This window comes from Gallus gallus, chromosome 11, assembly GCF_016699485.2.
Source record: "Gallus gallus isolate bGalGal1 chromosome 11, bGalGal1.mat.broiler.GRCg7b, whole genome shotgun sequence".
Lineage (NCBI taxonomy): Eukaryota > Metazoa > Chordata > Aves > Galliformes > Phasianidae > Gallus > Gallus gallus.
This window is the reverse complement of record NC_052542.1, coordinates 1,223,098-1,243,575: the sequence shown is the minus strand read 5'-3', so window position 1 is coordinate 1,243,575 and position 20,478 is coordinate 1,223,098. Positions and strand designations below refer to the sequence as shown.

Below are 20,478 nucleotides of genomic sequence, written 5' to 3'. Positions count from 1 at the left end.
CCCCCCCTCCCTTCCCCTCCCGTTGCCTAGCGACCGTCGCTAAGGGCAGGGCTGCGTCGCCTAGACACCGTCGCTAGGGCTGGGAGGCGCGGCCCCGGGGGATGAGGACCCCTAAGGGGGGTTCGGGACCCTCGGAGCGGTCCCGACCCGGCGGTGCCCCCCCCGCCCCCGCTGGCCGCCGGTGCCGGTCCCGCTCTCACCTCCCGGTGCCGCTCTCTGGGCGCGGCCGCCGCCGCCGCCGCAGTTTAAGGCCCCGCTCTGGCGCCGCGCCGGCCCACGGCTGCGGGAGGGGCTGCGGGACGGAACGCGGGGCCGCCCCCTCCCGCCCTGCCCGGACCGACACGGGGCCGGAGGTGTCCGCCCGCCGCCGTTCTGCGGGGGGGAGCCGGGAAGGAATGGGCGCGGGGGGACCCGGAGCCCCTCCTGGCTCTGTGAGAAGGGGTCGGCGGCTCCATCCCCGCGTCCTCCCTCTGCCGTCCTCCGTCCTTCCTCCCTCATCCTCCATCCTCGCTCTGCCATCAGCCCAGAACCACGGAACCGCAGAACCACGAAGGTTGGAAAAGAGCTCTCAGGTCCCAATCCCAGCCCACCCCACCGTGCCCACTGCCCGCGTCCCTCAGTGCCGCATCCCCACGGCTCCGGGACACCTCCAGGGACGACGAATCCCCCCTCCCTGGGCAGCTGTGCCACTGCATCACCGCTCTCTGGGAGCAGAACTGTCCCTATCGCCCAACCCCTGGATGGGGGCCCGTGGAGCCGTGCTGGGAGGCGATAAGGAGCTCTCGCAGAGTGGCAGCCCGGAGGAAGTTGGATTTTTCTTGCTGTTTTCTGGGTATTTTTTTGATCTCCTTGGAGACTCAGAGAAAAGCAGAAATGATTCTATGGCAAAGCACCCACCAAGCCCTCCTCCTCTGCCCGCCTTGGCCTGCTGCCGTAGGTTGGAGGTCACCTCACCCAGTGGAGCTGCGCACAGCAGGCTGCCCTTGAGCACGTCTGCAAGTGGGTGTCCCCAAAGGGCTGCTGAGCATCTGCTGGGACGGAGCTCAGAAGAGTCTGGGTGGCCAAAGGGTGCCGTATCTTGGCAGCCAAGGGGTGACGCATCCGGATAACCAACGGGCAGCACATCGGGGTGAACAAGGGGCGGCACACCTTGGGACATGGCTGGCACCAAGGGCTGGCACATCTGGGGAGCCCAGTGAGAAGGGCCCGGAGCCGAGCCGGGCGCGCTGCCCCATCGCCCTCCCACGGGCCGGGTCGAGCAGGTCAGGTTTCGGTTTCTAAGGGCTGGGGTTTGTTGTGCATTTGTTGTCACTATGACAGCCCTGTCGGGACGGAAGGCGTCAAAGCCAGGTCCTGGGTTGGCTCCCGCGGCTCCTCACGCAGCATGGAAAAAGGAAGGCCGGGAGGAGGCCGGGGCTCAGGCTGGAGCCAAGCAGGAGGTGCCATGGACCGAGCGTGGCCGCGGCCCGGTGCCCGCACCCCGGGGACTTTCCCCTTTTGATGATTTGCAGAAAGGATCGGGGTGTTCCCAGCACCCAAGGAGCGGCGCTACTCCGATGCTCAGCCCGCTGTGCGCCAGGCGTGCATCCCACACTGGGGTCACCCGCAGGGCGCTGAGCTCAGAGCGCACCCCGAGCAGGGACACGCACCCTGTGCATCCCATCCTCCTCCCATGGGCACCGCCACGGAGCACCGGGGTGGGATGAGGTTACGTGGGAGCGCCGCTCCTATAGAGCAAGTTGCTACAAAACAGAGGGAAGTGTTTCGGAGGTTGTGCAATATGTATATGGTAACCCTGGCGACGGCGCGTCCAGAAGGCATTAGCGGGGCTTAGCTGTGTCTGACAGCAGCGGAGATGCACACGGGGTGTGCGGGCGGGCCCTGCCCCACTGCTCTGCCCCATGGGGTGAGGTGAGGGGCAGAGGGGCTGCAGCTCCGTCCGCCTCCTCCGCTCAGGGTCCTCCCAGCACTGTCGCATCAAAGGCATTTCCCAAAGGAAGGTCACCCTGACTTCAAAGAGAAGACACCACGCAGTGCCGGAAGATGAAAGCAAAGGGGCCGTGATTTATAACCCGGCGCTGGGAAGGGCTCCAGAAAGCCGTCAGCATCCTGAGGACGAGCCGCTCATCCCTTCTACAGAGCCGCAATGTCTCCTGGCGGAGCTGGGGCACCGCGTCCCGCTGCTGGGACAGCCTGCTGCGGGAGGCAGCTCAGATGCTCTCCCGGGGCACGGCAGCTCTGCTGGGAGCTGAGGACATCCCAGCATCACCATTTCCACTCTTGGGTGCACAGCATGCAACCTTAATGCCCAGCGTGCTGAAGTCAGCCACCATTGATGCACACACAGTCCTGCAACGTGCAGAGCAGAGCCCATACACAGCGCTGGGAGCCCGTCCTGCTGGGGCACGGCTATGCCCACAGATTGCAGCATTGGGACCCCCCAAAGCCCCCTGGGCTTCCCAAAGGGAGCCCCTCTGAGCGCTCACAGAGCCATCCCCACCCAAAGGGCAAAGCCTGGCGGGACACAGTGCTGGATGGCAGAGCTGGGCATCACCGACGGGGCGGCTAAATGAATGGCTGCCAGAAGAAATAAAGAGGAAACGATTTAGCAAAGGGCGTAGAAAACTTTATTGTGGACAGAGCTAATAAAGAGCTCCATACTTAACTTTGGGACCGGGTCTGCACGGGCAAAGGGTAAGAGAACACAGAGCTACTCTGCTACACTGCTGGAGATGGATGTCGGATGCTTTGAGAGTAAGGGGACAGCTGGCCTCAAAAGCCCCCCCCCACAGGGTGCAGCTCTCTTGGATGGCAGCAAACAGGGAGAAACAGCAGAAAATCTGCCTGCCCAAACACAAAGGATACTTTCCAGGGGCCATCCTCTGCCCCTCAGAGGTGTTCAGAGGACAGCTCAGCTCTCTGTCCCTTCAGTACTATAACCTCCAGGGCAGAGAGCATGGGCTGGGGACCGGCTGTGGGTAACACAACCCCTGGAGATGGCCTTGGAACAAGATGTGCTCGACAGAAAGCAGCTGGATGCTCACACATCCCCTGCACCCTCCCTTCCTGAGGGAGCTGGGCCAGCTGCTGGCACTCAGGGCACACTGCCCTCCCCATCACACCCAGGCAGGGGCTGTTAGACACGGTGCAAGGGGCCAAGGTGGCAACCACAGCTCAGGGTGGTGGCCATGGAGGCCGTGCAGCTGTCAGGTGAGGAATGATGCCAGGCACACAGTGCTGGTGGGGAGGTCCAGCGGGTTGCTCCGCTGCTATCCCAGGCTCTGAGGGAGCTGGCTGCTAGGCAAATATGGGCTTCCTGGCAGCCCAGGCTCCAGCACCCATCCAGGAATGCAAAGCAAGACGTGCTGCCCACAGAGCACAGAGAAGCACAGGCTTTGCAGCCCACATCACCCTCTGCTCTCACCACCACCACAGAGCAGTGACTCCAGGCACTGGCTCTGTGGCCTGGTGTCAGGTGTGGGATTTTTTTTTGCAATACAGAACATCCACACTCGGGTTGTGGATTAATATCTCTTGGCAAGCCCAGGAAATGAAAAGCTTTTGGGACCTGCTGCGTCTTTAGAAACTTCTGCTGAGAAAGGCGCACTGTAGGGCACTCTAGGCTGCTGGAAAGATGCAGTTGAGCAGGTCAAAGCACACTGCTTTAGAGCATATGCTGGTGGACTTGGCTTGAAGGTGCACAGTGAAAGGCGGCACAGGGACAGAACTATCCTCAGGTCACTCCCTGACTACCAGCTGAGGGCCCCAGGCACGATCCAAAGCCTGGGTGGAGTCAGGTGGAAAATTGAGTTTTCAGGGTACCAACAGACAGTGGAGATGCAGCCTTGTTTTATCCTACAGCATGAAACTTACTGCAGTATTAGTCTGCAGGGCGTCGGGAGCACACAGCCCTTTCCTATGGAGAACGCTCTAGTTTAGTTCCCTCTGGCAACGTGTCAAAGCACCCACCCGGGCAGTCCTGGGCACTTCTCTATCTGGAAAACCTGTTCCCCTTAACGAGGAGAGTGGAAGTGGGCTCAGGGCAGTCCGAGCTCAGAAGGCAGCAGCCCTAAGAACGTGATGCAGCAGGGCTTTTGTTGCCTCTCAGCTAAGTGTGCTGGAAGTCGGACAGCATCACACGCAGCAATGCTGCTGTCACCAGAGAGTGAGTTGCTGGAGTGGAAACCTTTGAACAGAAACAGACAAATAGAAAAAGAACATCTTGCTTCACCCCCAAAGGCTGTGGCTTTGGAAGGATGGTCACTCGGGCACTGTGGTGTTTGTCCTTATGTCCTTTAAGCACGGATCATGGCTGCCCAGATGCCGTTTGCTGGTGCATTTTCTGTGCTGTGGCTCAGATGTGCTCCCACCAGGCCGGGGCTGAGAGACATGAGGTTCTCCACTGCTCTTACTTACAAACACAGCAGGAGTCTTAGAAAAAAGTTCCAGATCTCGTTCCATACGTCTGTCTTGCTGGCAGCTTTTCCTTTTTACCTTGTGCCCAGAGTACAGACTCTTCCCCTTGCAATGCTTGGGATCAGGTGTGGACACGGGACAGCGCCGAGCATTGCTTGAGCTGTTCTTATGAGAGCTGTGAAGGGCTGTGCTGCCGAGGTGAGTCTGAGCCACGGGAATCTCATCCATGGACTCAGCAGACTCGGAGTGATAGTCAGCTGGGGGTGCTGCTGCCTGCACTGCAGCAGGCAGGGGAATGGTCGGCACCAGGAGGAGAGGGCTGTGGGAGGAGGAGGCGGCAGCAGTTGTGGCTGGAAACTCTAGAGATGGAATGAAAGAGACAGGGAAGGTCAAGGAGAGAAAGATCCGTCAGCCCCACAGATGTCAACCCTGACATGGCCGATCCATCAGCTGGGGAACCCCTGCCCCCAGTGCTGCTGACACAGTTGCTTAAGCAGCCTAATATTGTTTATGAAGATCTACATTTCCCTCTTGCTCATCTGACCAATTTCTCCTTTAAAAACAAAAGCAGTCCATGGTACAGCCACCACCATGATAGTTTTTGCTGTGCCTTCCTCCTCAGGAAAACAGAACTGAAACGAGCACCACTGCTGTTTAATTGTGCTGCTGTATTAACACCTTGAGCAGGATGATTAAGGAGCAAGAAGAGCCCTTCTTCTCAGCTACCTCAGCTAATGGTTCCAAGAAAGAGCATGTTTAAAGCTTTAATTCCTAACACAGAGCAAGGAAGAGCTGGCATCACAACCCAATTAGCTCTTCACAACACAGCTGCTTCCAAATAAAGTTTGTATCTGCTCTTCTCCAGGGAGTTTGTTCTTTGCTTTTTTTCTTGTCTCTACTTTCTAAAAGCAAGTTTGTATTAATTCCTTCACACTGCAGTGAACTGGAAGAGTCACAAAGCAAAGGAGATGAGTGATGCACACTCACCTGACTGGGGACCTGGAAAAGAAGCCCAAGGTCCGGTGTGTGGTTTAGATGTGCTCTCCATCACTGAGGAAGAAGTCCTTAGCATCTTCTTTCTCCTTTTTTTCTGTCTCTGTGAAAGCAAGAAGCCACAAAGTCACACAGCACACGTCATACCAAGGGAGAGATAGCCCTTGTCCAAGATACAAGTATAGTAGAAAAGGATTTTGTCTTATCATCTGGATAAGATAGCTAATTAATGAGCTTAGAGGAAAGGAGGGCACCACTATGAACCACCAGGGGAAGTGGGGAAAGCAGCTGTATACAGGTAAATCAATTTAAAAAAAAGCAGAAAACTTCCCTTTGGGCAGCTATTTCATGCACTAAAGCTTCACACCCACACCTGCTATACTCCCCTGGGCAGGTGCTTTAGCCTCCATATTTGAATGCATAAACTGTTGGATTTTGCTCTACAGAAGCACACACAGGTGTGCAGTCACTGAACAGCACTGGAATGGCGAGATACTGCATAGGCTCCATGTATTACAGCTCAGCTGCAAGTCTGTGAAGCAACAGCAGAATGCATCTGCTCACATGTGGGAGCTGAGGCAGGAGAGCATTGTCTGGATGCAGTGACCACAGGGCACAGCCATCCCTGCACACACACTGAGGACAGGACGAGGGAAGCACAGTTTGCACCGGAGCAAGTTTGTCCTCATGCAGCCTGATGGATGACCATCAGAGAGCAGAGCACACAGCAGGACTCCTGCTTACCTGCAAAGGGGCCACAAAGTGAAGAGATGGGAGGTCAGGAGAGGAGCTGCCTTCAGGATCAGCTTCATTGGTGTGGACATAGAGCTTTGAAAAGCTAAAGCACACGGCAGAGACATCAGATGCTTCCCTCAGACACTGCTTAACTGTGATGCTCACCTTTCTTGCACAGGGCCAGCTTCAGTCATGCTAAGGCAGCCCTTGCTTTGCACTGCACACCCTGCCTGACTGCAGGAAAGCTGTTCCCGTGCAACCGTGCACAAAACACCAAGAGTTTCCTCTCCCTTCCCCAAGGACATGAGTTAATAGGCAAGGCTTAATTAAGAGACAAGGACGCTGTTTTCCTGTGACTGCTCGCCTCATATCATAAACTACACTGATTCATACTGTGATTCATGTCTCCTGACAGCCTGAAACCTTATGATGATAATGAGTTCAGTATAGGAACTGTGGGACAAAATCACCCAGAAGTTTAAGCTGGCAACAGAAGAAACCCCTTTTTGTGATATAGGGGCTCTTAGCAGTGGATGCTGTCAGTACTCTGCACCATCACTTGGCTTCCACGTGGAGCTGAAACTTGATTCTGAGAGAAAAACCTTATGGCCTGAGAAGAGAGATTCAGTGTGGGGGCACCAACATTCAAATGGGCACCAACGCAACCTGAAATGGCTTTTGTTCAGCCTGATTCCTTACAATTTACAGGGGAAAAAAATCTCTAGGGAATCTGGAAATGGGCTAAGGCTGGATTTTCTGACTCAGAAGCAGAGTAGGACATAATGCTGAGCAGGTCACTCGACCAGCTGATGAACTGAGACACGGCAGCAAAAATGCACAGGGTAAAGTTACATTTCAGTGGAATCCCCTCGTACCTTGTAGACTTCAGCCTCCAGTTAGACCTCTTGCTAAGAACCTCAGCCTTGTTAAGGATGTGAGCATTCACAAGGTGTGATGAGCTATGTACAATCACCTCTCAAAGCCCCAGTAGCTCAGCATTCAAGACAACCTCAGATACTCACTTGATGTGACTTGCTACTCCACAGCTCTCTAAGCCTAAATCCCAAAGTTAGCAGGCCTTCTCATTTCACAGTTGCTCACAAAGCAGACCACCTCCTTCAGTCACACTGTAGAAATTTGTTGCAAGTTTAAGCGGAGCTCCCAGATCTATTTCAGGCAGCTTTAAAGTAATTTTACTGTAAAACTCTAGTTTCAGGAAAGTTACTGTCCCAGAGGAAGGGAGGTAAGTACTCCTGCATGTATTTGCCCTCTTGAAACTCAATGAATTCAGCATGTCTTGGTGGAAACACTGGTGCTCCTTCTGCTCTTTAGACTTTAGGGATGATTCAGCACACATCTCTGGGAGACTCACCATTTTTCTGAGTTGACTGCTGAGAAGTCCTCCACCGGAACACCAGGGTCTGTATGGCCAGGGTTAGCTGAAAGTAAGTCTGCTTCCTGAAATGACCAAACAGAAAGAATTCACATTTTCAGAACAAGAGGGACACACGGGAGAGGGATTTTCACTACAGAGGTGTTTTCTTCCTCCCATACGCCATGCGTTTTGTCATTAGAGCTATCACAGCTGAAACTCAGCAAAGGATGTGGCACAACTCTGAATTTTCAGCTTGCATATTCTTATAAGCATAAAAGAAGGTTTAACAAAGAAGCCTCCTAAATCCAAGTATCTGAATTACAGAGAAGGGCTCCTGGTTCTCCCCCAAGAGCATGCAGTTGGGGTGGTTGGAAGACCAAGTGATGGACCTGTGATGATGCTGCCTCATGTGAGACAGTAAAAATGAAAGCCAACTGCAAAGAGCTGCAGAAGACTCCTGTAATCTTGAGTTATGGGCTGATACAACAGCATGTGAAAACCCTCAACGTTACATGGACTCCAGAAGAAATTACAAGATACAAAGGGAGTACAAAGCCCCTGACACACATTGCCAGTGCTGCCAGAAGGCACTGGGGACAACACCCCCAGCAACACAGCCAACACACTGCACTGCTCATCTTCGGCCACTCTTCTTCCTGTGCCAGCAGAGAGACTTCACCAATTACTAGTTGCTCTCAAAAACCTTGGCATGGAGATCTGGAGTCCCTGTACTCATGGAATTGTAGATAAGAGAGCTGCCAAGCTGGAAAGAGTTCAGGCTTGCTGCATTTTGTAAAGTGCTCTTATTTTAATTGGTCTTGCAAATGTAGAAAGAAATCTGCAATTATCTTATAGGTGCTGGCATCAAATTGAAGGGAATTGGTTCAGCAACCTTAAACATTAGAACTTTGAGGTTTGAGAACGATACTGCAGGGGGCTCACTAAGAAAAGCAGGGTTCATCCCAGTGCAGGATTAATGATCTGGGGATATTTCACTCTGAATTTGTAACTCAGATCATCAGTCATCATTGCCTGAGCACCAAGTGTACATGAATTGTTCCTCAGAGCTCCTTGGAGACCAAATTCCTAACACTGACACACCAACCTCATACACCCGAGTCACAAAGAAAGGAGATCAGCCACAGCTTCATGTCACTGGAAGCAGTGGTAGATGCAGGTATTCCCTGCACAGCATGCTGAAATAGCTGTAGCAGGAGATATTCTTGTGAGACTGTGCACAGCAAGGGGAAATCATCAGGATTTGATATCCACAGCAAGCAAGCAGGACTGCAGGCCTGGTATTTCAAAGGAGGTTAACAAAATGCATCTTGGGGATACCACAAGCAATGCTTTCCAAGTAGGCAAGAGAAGAGCCTTTAAAAAAAATTCATTTTGTACATCTTGGCTTTTTAAATTATGTATAACCAAAGCAGCTGCACAGAGAACGCAACCCATCAGAGCTGACAAGCAGAAACAAATGGAAGAAGACTCGACCAGTAGAAAATGCACCATTCCCTCTGCATGACCAAAGCACAGCACAGAGCCCCAGCATCCCTCAGCTCCCACACAACTGGCAGCTGCCAGCCTGATGGAGCTGCCCCTCCCCATCAGCTCACTCGGGTTCAGCTCTTACTCCTGCTGCAAACAGACTGCTAACCCCACTGAAATCCCAGCTCCCAAAGCTCACTGCCACCTCACAACTGCTGGCCACGCTCAGGTCTCCTATAATCCTTTAGCCTCAACATAGCCAAAGGCTGAACCAGCACACAGGCTTAAAGAAGGCTCCACCAACATGGGAAACATCTCTTCTTACTCTCTGTAGTGAATGAACAGTTAAGACAAAGGTGGGAAGAACACAATTTCTATTTGATGCTTGCAGGATCTTGGATCAGTTACAAAGGGCCTCTGTGTTCAAGCTGAAGGCTGTAGTCAATGCAGCTTACAAAAGGCGAGTCACTTGGTGTACTCCTACTCCATGTATTTGTTTGTGTTTATCTCTGGTTGCTATGTGAGGAACAAGGAAAGTCTGGGGGGTTAACAGTGTTCTTAACAATGTTACTGGGCATCTTCCAGTCCCTACTGCTCCCCAAGGTATTGACTGCAGCACGGAAACAGAGCTCCTTTTCACCCCACTTCTGCAAGCCTCAAATGAACCATACTCACACACTTCTAGACAACCACCCCTGCAGACAGGAGAACACAGCTGAATGGCCACATCCCAGATGTAGGCACACACAGCTCACCTTTCTTAGGTGTATTTTCAGTAGAGATTAAAATCTGGTAACCAGGAAATCATGAGTGCTGATGTTTCATTATTGCTTTAATGGTCGTGGTAGGCAAAGCTGTACGAGACAAAGCGCCAAACATCCTTGCTGTTATGGAAACCTCCCTTCAAACTCAAAGTTCAGATTTCCCAACAGGGAACAAAAAATGTATACGAAAAGCTGAGATCTCCACATCACACAGAAAGGGAATTAGCTCACTTTCCCTCTTCCTTTGATAGGGAAAAGCCATTAATGAGTCCAGAGAGACCACAGGATCAATTCACAGAAGATGTGGACTAAGCTTGGATTTAATTAGTTTCTTATGAAATACAAAACTAGTTATATAGAAGGCAACTCACTCCACTCACAAAAGCTAGGTAGAGTTACGGGCTTGCAGGATCCCAGAATAATTCAGACTAGGAGGGACTTCTGGAAGTTTCTTGTCAATTCCCCCATCCAAACCAATACAAATGTTGTTCAGTCAAATTTGGAGCACTCAGGGGACAAAGCTGTCTTGTAGCAAGATAAATTACACCTAACCTTTCAGTGAGAGCATCAGTCTTATGTATTCCACTGCACAGTGCAGCAGAACTGAGGAGTCCCACAGTACAGCAATACAGATCAGCATGGTGGTAATCACAAGGACCTTAGCACTGTGTAGACTCATCTCAAAGGAAAACAAAGCTCTCTGGGTTGTTTCTGAAATGGATTGGCGCTCCTTTCTTTTTCCAGATAGTTAAACTGGCCCATACTAGCTGCCTGATGATTAACCTCAGTTTATCCAGTCATGACCTACAACACCATGCACATAGACCAGCAAAATGCACAGTGCCATCAAAACAGACAGTCCCGTCCTTTCCAGAGATGGGACCTTCCCACTCTTCAGTCATCCTCTTTCATGCTGACACAAGCAGTTATGTGACTGCTTGGTGAACCAAATGGGAGGGAGCTGGCCCGGCTAAACACTACCTCAACTCTTTTTTTAATAAAGTTTATTCTTACCCAGATGAGCTCCCCCACCCTGTTCACTGCATGACTGTAACAAACAGCTGCGTTGGCAAAGGAGAACAGATAGTCCAGGGCCCAGAACAAGTGGTGGAAGAAGAGAGTGGGTGGGACTGATTCGTTTGAAAGCAGTACTTGCTAATGCCTGAAGTGCTCATCAAGTTACAGGCCGTAGGCTCTCTCACATTCTACTCACAGCTCAACTCCTCAAAGGTGCCTCCAAAGTCCCATCTGGGGCAGCTGCCTCTACCATTTGAAGCTTACAAAACTGAAGCAAGCTCTAGGCAGCTGATGAATAAGGTTGTTCTATGGGAAATGGATCACAAGTACAGCGAGTACCTGACTGGGTATCACCTGGGTGGGACCAGGATCCGGCTGCTTGTCTGCTTCTTTGGCCTCTTGCTGGGCACGCTGCTGCAGGATGTACTCATATGTAGTCAGTTTGCTCCACACTGGGAGGAAAGAAAGAGAGCAGCTGTCAGTGTGTGAAAGGCCACTCCCGATTACACGGACAGCTCACAAACAGCCTGAAAAACTCCTTGTTTCAATAGTAACTATATACATGAGAAGACTGATACTCCAAGCCAAAAGCACCTTTGCACTGCTTATCTTACTGTATCCTTTATTGTCATCATGGCAGCACTTTCTCATCAGCACAGTGCTCAGTTAAACGTCTCACATACGCGGGGCATTGCCTTTTGTGTGGCAGAATTTCATTCAGCTCATTTCAGAGCAAATCCATTATTCATATGCAACACTGGAAAGCTCTGCGTTGCATAGCGAGCAGTCAAAAGATACATAATACTCAACGTAGAAAAGAAAGCCAGCAGGTTGGTGCAGCCCAGAAAGAAGACTGAGACAATGAACGTCCAAAACAGTGAGCACTGGATGCCCATTCATCTTGTGCCAAACAGACATGCCCAAAGTTTATATGGGCCTGAGTTTATGTGCTCTTAACGTCCTACAGACACAAACACATCTGCTTCCATGAATGAGCAAAAGCATCTGACATTTCTGAGCAGCTTGGTTTCCTCAAGAGACTCCAAACATTACGGGGATTCAAAACTAAGGCGTTCCTCTCCTCATGATGTCGTAGTATTTTTAGAACACAGAAGCCAGAAATGGATGCTGTCGTTTCTGACTTCAGTCTGGAAGCGTTATTCCTGTTTACAGTAGCATGCAGTTAAATCAGACGCTCAGGATGTGGGACATCTAGACTAAAATCTCTGCTGTGCCTGAATTAATTTGTTCCAGTAGTATCTTACCCCTCAGCACCATGCCCTTAGACACACAGATACACTGCAGGGAAGCGGGGGAGCGCAGAGGCAAGCAATGGCCTTATGAAGAAAAAAGAATCCAAGATGCACTTGGCCAGGAAGTCAGACCATAAAAAACAAAAGCAAGTCTGCAGCCAAGTGATCAGAGAATGTATTTAATGAGGAAGGTGCAGGATGCTGGCAAATGCTAGTAGAATTCTATCTGCATGCATTATTTATGAAACAGAATATGGTTACAAAGCGTTTGGGGGTCAGAATTCATTGGTTTCTGCACACTCGGCAGAGCAACTTTTGCAATGTTTTTAAATGGTTCTTTAGACGAAAGCACTGCATTTGGCAGACAGCACTGCAGCACATAATGTGCAGCACATAATTAAAGAATAAAACAAACACCTCTCTCCAAACTTCTGACGTGCAATGCTTCACTGAGTGCCTCTACAACTGCATCTCAATCTAGATGTAATTGCGATCACACGGATCAACTGCTTTGAGAATAACCTACTGTGACAGCAGCAAGTAATTAAAGCCAGGACAGTCATTCTGAAAAGATCACATTAAGCCGGGTCAAAACTGAATGTTGATGTGCCTTCAAATTGGTTCTGAAGGAGGACAAATAATTCACATTTAGACAACAACAAAAAAAACCCAGAGCAGGACTGGGTTCTACACACAGAACTGGGCTTTGGTCACACAGAACGTTACTGTTTGACAAGGGAAAGAGCATCGTTATCCCGAGGACGGAGCACCCTCTTGTGGAAGCTGTATGGGTAGACAAGGTAACGTGCTGTTCAGTGCTGCACAGAATAACGCTGTCTTCTTCAGCCAAAGGAAACGTTCCTGGAGTTGCCCCAGCACTGTGATGCTTTTTAGTCTTTCTGTAGTGGTAGATCAACCTTTAAAATTCCCAGGCAACACCATTAACCAAATAAAAGTCAACTTGTAATTACACCAAGAAAGTAAGATCACAGGCTGTGACCGCAGCTGGAACTGCACTGGTCTGTGCTGACTTCATTTGTGTTGCCTTCTGTGTAAGCAGCACCTCCACCTCTCTTCTAGCACATCCCTCCTCCCCCAGCTTTGACCCCACTGACTACTGCAAGATCTTCTCTCACATGACTTACAGAATGCAAATAGCACAGGCTCCACTCCAGACAAAGACTGGAAAAAATAGTGTTTGATGACCAACTGCACTTCCAGACAAAAACTGTCCCTCTTGATACAGCACCAAGTAGGAGACCTAATGAGGAGCCCTTCTGAAAGCTTCTCTCTCTGAGTCCCACAAGTCATTCTGTGTCAACACAGTACAACTTCCGTAACAAAATCTGATCTGGGAGTTGGGCCTCACTAGAAAATGAGTCCAGAGAAACAGGATCTCTTGTATCACAGAAGCACTGGTTCTAGAGAATGGCACTGCACGCTGTGTTTCAGCTGGTAAGCCCCACAGCACCAAAGTGGCATTACACAGAACCAGCTGGGATGCTCTATCAATCTGTAACCACAGAAAATGTGACCCAGATAAGCTTCTTATGGACTATATAAAATCATATGCATTTTCCAAATAAAGTCTCTCACTATTGTATTAGCCAAGAACAGTTCAGTTACAATTCTTCATTTATTTCTTCCATTTAAGATGCCATCATTTAACCTTCAAGACTTACTTGCAACTGTCCAAACACCACCCAAGACATTTTGGAAATGGCTACTGATGTAGCTCAACAAGTGAACTCTAAGTTTATCTGGATTCTAAAGTTCTGTATGCTTTCTAAGACTCATCCCTGAATGAAGGAAATTGTATTGATGGGTGGCAGCCTTACTAGAAATTTCCGAGAGAATGAATTAAAAATGCTGCTGAGGAACCTGACTCAGGTTGGAAAAGGCTTTTCACTGGCTCCAATCCACCCTTTGCAAAGACACAAAATGTTAAACCCCCTACTTTCTACCTCTTCAATGATAATCTTCTAAGTTTGTAACATGGATGAGCACACAAGGAATGCAAAAGAAGCAGTAGCTAAAGGAAAATGAAATGGGGATGCAGATGACAGGAAAATACTTACTAAGATAGATGTGAAAGGTCAAGAGGTGGCCTAGCAGGCTCACAGTCACCAGGCTCAGAAGAATAAAAGTGCCAGCTGAGAACAAAATGGCAGGTGCCCGAGTCTGAACAGGAACAGCAGGCAGAAACACAAACCAGACATCTGTGTGGTTCTTCAGACCTGTAAAACAAAAGCAGCAGGAGGTCTGTAGGCTGTCCATGCAGTAAGTATCTCTGACTCAGCTTTATAGATGGAAATATTTGTAACTCAAAACGAGCTGCAGGCCTATTATGCACGTGAGGCTTAAGAAACTTTGTGCCTGCAAGGTCTGTAGGAAGATCAATTTAGAGGGTACAAGAAGGAAACGTTCCATCAGCTGAGCACACTTGTAGAACTGAAGGAATAAGGAATGGGAGGAGAATGTGGAAGAATCCTCAAGAATGTGCTGTCTGATTCCCAGGATGCAGTGCTCTTACCTTCATAGTGACGGTCAGAACGAAGCATTGTGGGGTTAAGGAAGAACTCAATAAAGACGTAGAAAGCAATGAGCAGCAGAAGGCCAAGGCCCAGGATGGCAGACACCACACTGTTCAAAAAGAACCTGCCAAAGAAGTGGGAACTCTGAGTGGCTTCAGTAACATCACAGACACAATTCAAGAGACAGATATATATAGCTATCTCATATTACTGTGGCACTTTCACAGACGCTGGACAAGAGCCTTGTTTCATACCCTAAGAGTAACTGTGACTCTTTAAACAATTGTAGTTAGAAAGCAGTCAAGTATATGTGTGACAGAAAAAGAGCTCGCTGAACAAGATCTCCAGGCAGCGTATCCTGGCACTCAGCAGGAACAACTCTGCTCCACGTGTGGCTCTAGTGCAGGAAAGTGAGCAGAGAAGCAATAATCAGTGTGAGCCTCCTTATTCTTTACCTTAAACTTGACACAGATCAGATTTGCCCATGTGCTGCTGTAACTCCTGCCAATTGGCAAACCTTGGAGGGAAAGCAGGCAGCCTGGATTCAGAGATGGGAACAACAGCATGATCATGGACCTACTCCCACTCCAGTTATCTCAAGCATTACAGCCCTCCACTTAACATCCCATCATGTTTTCCTAATACCAAGTAAGATAATCAAGTTTTCTGCTTTCACCTGTAGACATCTGACTACTAAGCGTAGGGATTTTATCCCTAGTTATGTGGATGTCATAGCAGTGCTTGCATTTCCCACCTAGTTTCTTCATGACTGATTTTATTCAGCTGGGATCTAAAAGAAAAGTGGTTTTGTGTGGCTGAGAGCAGATCAGACTGAGATGCAGGAGCATCCTGGGGAAGGGGGATATTATTTAGGCAGCGATGTGTTCCTGCCACAGTGCCAAGCCCTTACCAGTAATTCCTCTCTCCCACACAGTTGTTGAGCCATTTGCAGTGGTGATCAAAGCCACGCACACACTTGTTGCAAGATCCACAGTGCTTCGATTTGGCACTCCTGCCAAAGGAAGGGTGGTGTTAGAGTGGCATGCCTTTACTAGAGACACAAGCACAGGGGGGTACAGCAGCAGAGAGCCTGGGAACCAAACGTATCTACAACAAGAATGATTAAATTCCCAAATGTATTGGCTCTATTCACTATTGCTGGACCACGATCCCAAACATTGCAAAGTTTGCCTTTTTAATGCACGGTGTGATTTCGAATTCTGAGACCATTGCTTTCTTGTTTTAAGCCCTTAAGCAATTCTACAAACCTTACAACCTGCCCTCCAGGCAATTCTCCTATCACATTAGCATCAAGCCAAACACAAGCACATGCATACAAGTTACACGCTGTTCTCAGATTGAACGCCAACATCCAGATAACAAAGAACAGCAGAGTCCTCTCCACACAACATGAGAGCAATTGAGTAACACACAGAACCATGCTCACATTTGACAGTGGATGCTCACTGAGCTGGGAATGAAGGCTCACTGGCACTGCAGAGCTAAGAGCTTCAGGAACTTGACTTCAATCTTAGAGTCTAACCGTAAAGAAGCATCCAATGACAAAGTGCAATGGTGAAGAAGAAAGATTAGTAGAAAGAAAAGAGAAGATACTTACACATTTACATCACAGACATGGCAATGATGGTTTTCAATGACATGTGCATGCTGATTACGATTGAAGGTGGCCAGAGGCCCTAGATAGTTTTTTTCTCGCACTTTTGCATCCGCAGGATCAATGGAGACTGCAGTAAGATGAACAACTAAATGGTAGATAAAACACACTCCTGGACACTGAAGCACACAGTTAAGGATTGTAGGAGTGATTTAATGTATATATTTTATTCTTAATACACAAAGCCCACAGAGACAAGGAATATAGGGACTACAGATTACCATATAACTGATCACAGCACATTAATCTGAGCTTTATTAACAGAGAAGTTCAACTGTCTCACTGTAACTAACATCCTCTGCAAAAAAGATAACTAAATCTACAGGAAAAACACTCCTCATAAAGTACTATTCTGCCTCATGGAAATGCCCTCCCTTGCAGAGGGGTTTTTAAAGTTTACCTTTACTTACCAGAATCTGACCCTACGTGCAGCCTGATGGCGCAGGTTCACGCTTCTTAGTCCATACAGAATCTTTGGAAAGTAACAGGCAGTTAAGGCTGTGCACGTGCCCCTTCAATAGACCAAAGTTCCAAAAAAGAGAGAGAAAAAGTCACATCAAGGAACTAGCACTGAACGCCTTGCTTTCCTCTTCCTCCAGAATCACAAGGAAGAGGATCACCCCTATCAACTATGGTCCTACAGAATTTACTGACAGGACATGTCATTTATACCTCAAAACATCACCTGTTTGAATCCTTATTTCCAAAACACAGTCACAAGGCAGAGCATATAAGCTTTAGAAGCACTTTTGATCAAACCTCAAGTGACTGCCAATATTTGGAAAGAAAGCAGCAATGTTTTGTTTCTGGTAAACCATTGCACGCTAGAGCTTGCTTCTCAAAACACTGAAATAAATGGGCATGCATGCAACAATTAATCTTCTTGGTTATTTGCTACGCAACCAGATATGCAAATCATTGATCCTATTAAAGTCTATGGAAAACACAGTAGTGTGGTAAGGAAAAAAAAAAAGAGGCATTAGTACTAACTGGCAGTAAAGCTTTGGGGTATGCTGGTTTGATCAATAAGAATGACGTTAGATTGAGTTATGATGATATGTGGCAGACAAATTTACACAGTTTGAGGCATGACAACACCAAGGATTTCAGTAAGATGGGTAGATGAAAAATAACTGTGAGCTGATGATGTTATTAATGACTGAATCATGCAAATTTAACTAAAACTATTAACAAAAGTATCAGAATCCCCAAAATATCAAAGGCTCTATGGACAATGAATTCCAGATGTACAAATTATGATAAGTGCATTCCTCAGGAAGATCTTTTCAGAACTGTCCCCAACATTCTGTCTATAACATTTCTTGGTTACCTGCTTCTGCTAAGGAAGCTTTAAATACAAATGGCAAAACAGGCTGCTGCTGAAGGATTTTCTTCTTTCCAGGTACAGAACAATGTGAAATTTTCTCCTTGGTTTGCCCTACAGCAAGACTGACAGTAATCCTCCTGGAGACACACAACCCCACACTCTGCAAACAGCAGTGCCCTAGTTTTCCTATGCCCTCCCTGAAACCCCGCAGCACACTTGTAGAACAACATAAGGAGACAAGTAGAATGTTAATGATCTACCTAGACGGAGGAACAGAGATGGTTCCAAAATAAGCAGAGACCTAGAGACAGGAGAAAATCAACATTATGGCTATAGTTCAGAAAAAGAGTCTTGCTAAGCTGTTTTCTCCTATGCTCTCCACTTGTTTTAAAATGTTCCACTGGTAATTCATTACAGTTCGTGTTCTGCTCTTGACTAAAGGATACGATATAGCCTGCAGGCAGCCAGTGGAGGGGCAGGAGAGGAACCAGAATTCCAAAGCCAACCAGTGCAAAGAACAGGTACAGCAGCCAGGTAATGATCTGGAAAGGGTGCAGAGGCCAGCTCCAGCCATTTCTTCGAGCACGTTGGACCTTAGGACCAGCTTCACCCAAATCCTCTGGAGCTGTCTTATTAGGAGGCTTGTTGCAGATGTTCATCTGTAGAAAAAAAGAAAAAAGAAAATACTGATATAAAAGAATCCCGACTGAGTCCTGGTCCCGGATGTATGCTCCAACAAAGTTAGAGACCAGGATCTGGTCATCTGAGGGAAGACTTCTCTCTGCAAAGAGGATCCATAGGAACAAAGGGGGAAAAACAATTACCCATTCTAAAAGCAAGTGTTGATATCTGCATGAAACAACAATAAGCCAAACTTTCAGCTAAGGGAAACTTGTGAAGGTTTTGCCAGCGTTTGAATGGATCTAGGCCAAAATCAAGTAAAAAGAGCATAGGTGGGCAGCCCAGAGACAGAATACAATATGCTCTGTTTTGGGAACATGTTCATTTCAGAAAGCTCTGCCAGGTGATGGCAGAACAAATCACAGAATCATAGAATGGCCTGGGTTGAAAGGGACCACAATGCTCATCCAGTTCCAGCCCCCTGCTATGTGCAGGGTTGCCAACCACCAGACCAGGCTGCCCAGAGCCACATCCAGCCTGGCCTTGAATGCCTGCAGGGATGGGGCATCCACAGCCTCGTTGGGCAACCTGTTCAGTGCGTCACCACCCTCTGCGTGAAAAACTTCCTCCTCGTATCTAACCTAAATCTCACCTATCTTAGTTTAAAACCATTCCCCCTTATCCTATCACTATCTACCCTCATGAACAGCTGTTCCCCCTCCTGTTTATATGCTCCCTCCCAAATGCTGCCACCTGACTCAGATATGCCACGCTTTCCTTCCAGCTGGTGAGGAGAAAGCAGGTGGCCCTCCTGGAGCACAGTGGATGGAATCACAGCTTCAGCACTACACAGCATTCAAGAAAACAGAGGCGCCCTTGTCAGCAACAAAGTGGAAAGATTAGAAACTGAACAAAAAGTGAACAAAAAGAGGAAAAAGTAATTGCACACAACACCACTGTAAGGCCAACAGTTGCTAGAAGAACAAAACAGAGTTACATATGCAGGGCACCCACACAGCAAGCTGCCAGATTACTGAGCTGTCCTACAACACCTGGGCTGCCAGCAGGAGAAAGCAAGATTTAATTGCAAAGACAAGTTACAAACCATAACCTGGTTAGCTCTTGATGTCTGTGTGCTTACACAACAGCTAAGAGATACAGATGCTATCTCAGTTGAACTGTCAGTTGCAGCTCTCTGCTTGCCACTGAGCCAGGCTGTGCTTTGAACAGAACCTGCCTTTCTAAAGAAATGCATCCGTTCTGCATGCTGTGGGACTGCAGGGCTGGGCTTCTCCCGCTCCCTTGGTGCAGGAGCATGCCGAGATGCAAAGAGCAGAGGTCTCTGGCTCACTGTTGTCATTGTTGTCATTTTGATAACAGTTCCAGTGCCAGAAAAATCCCATTGCATTGACAGCAACCGTCAGCACAAGCAGGGCGGTTCAGATAGAAGATCTGCTTGCAAAGGGCTGGAAATTACTCTTACAGAACCAGAGAGCATCCCGAATGGAAAGGACCCCGATGACCATGAAGTCCACCTGCTGCCCCACACAGCAGCATGCAACCAGGCGCTCAGTGGGGCCGCCCCACGGCCTCACCCTGCTGTGAGCAGCCGGGGCTGCCCTCATTAACCTTCAGCACCGCTCCTGTTAAACCCTCTGATCTGCCTGCATCTCTCCGCAGGGCCTCTCACTGCTCTCCTCCCAGCTGAGTACCGTCAGCAAACCTGATACGTTTCTCGCTCAGGAAAGCACGGCATGCACCGCGTCGCCACCCGGCTCAGGGCTTACTCAGTCAGCGCTGCTCGGACGCCGGGGATCGACTCGGAGGCCGCAGGTCTCCCCGTGCAGTCCGCACGCAGCGAGGCCCGGGGCCGGGGGAGGCAGTGCGATGGAGCCGGGCTCCCCGCGGGTCCCGTGCGGCCGCGCCGGGGCGGGCCCGGCCCCTCAGCTTCTCGCCCAGAGAAGCGAGCGCGGCGGGTCAGGCCGCTGGGCCCGTCGCCATGGCAACGGGTGGGCTACGGCGCGCCGCGAGGGACAAAAAGCAGCGGGCGCGTTTCGCCGCCGCGCCCCTCTTCCCGCTTTCCTCCACTGGTTCGCTTCCCGCCCCAGCGCGGCTCGCCGGTCCCGCGCGCGATGGGAGGATGCTGGGCGGCCTTCCGCACAGCCGCTGTCTGAGGCGGTTTCCCCCCGCTGCCGGGCCCTCAGGTGCTGGCGAGCGGTGCCCGCAGCACAAGGAGGGCTTTATGGGCCGCACACAGCGGCTGCTTTGTGCAGGGGCACA

At 49.4% G+C, this 20,478-nt stretch overlaps 1 protein-coding gene and 1 long non-coding RNA gene across 3 annotated transcripts; one reads left to right on the top strand and one right to left on the bottom strand.

The window, feature by feature from the left end:
• Positions 1 to 321: 321 nt before the first annotated feature.
• Positions 322 to 2,613, top strand: LOC121106578. The gene is made up of 2 exons (XR_005839127.2): positions 322 to 553; positions 1,957 to 2,613. It is a non-coding gene; the product is annotated as an uncharacterized LOC121106578 (long non-coding RNA).
• Positions 2,605 to 20,209, bottom strand: ZDHHC1 (zinc finger DHHC-type containing 1). Of its 2 annotated transcripts, none has more exons than XM_046899587.1 (11): positions 19,922 to 20,209; positions 18,024 to 18,236; positions 16,661 to 16,722; positions 15,486 to 15,587; positions 14,575 to 14,699; positions 14,120 to 14,278; positions 11,128 to 11,240; positions 7,517 to 7,602; positions 6,154 to 6,247; positions 5,404 to 5,512; positions 2,605 to 4,775 (listed from the first exon to the last, which is right to left on the bottom strand). In XM_046899587.1, exons 1-11 carry the CDS (start codon positions 19,952 to 19,954, stop codon positions 4,261 to 4,263), a joined length of 1,611 nt encoding a protein of 536 aa, XP_046755543.1. In that variant the 5' UTR covers positions 19,955 to 20,209; the 3' UTR covers positions 2,605 to 4,260. The 2 variants fall into 2 exon arrangements, with proteins under 2 accessions (XP_046755543.1, XP_001233039.4); XM_001233038.7 differs by lacking the exon at positions 16,661 to 16,722 and adding an exon at positions 16,194 to 16,369 and having other exon boundaries at positions 19,986 to 20,209.
• Positions 20,210 to 20,478: the final 269 nt, after the last annotated feature.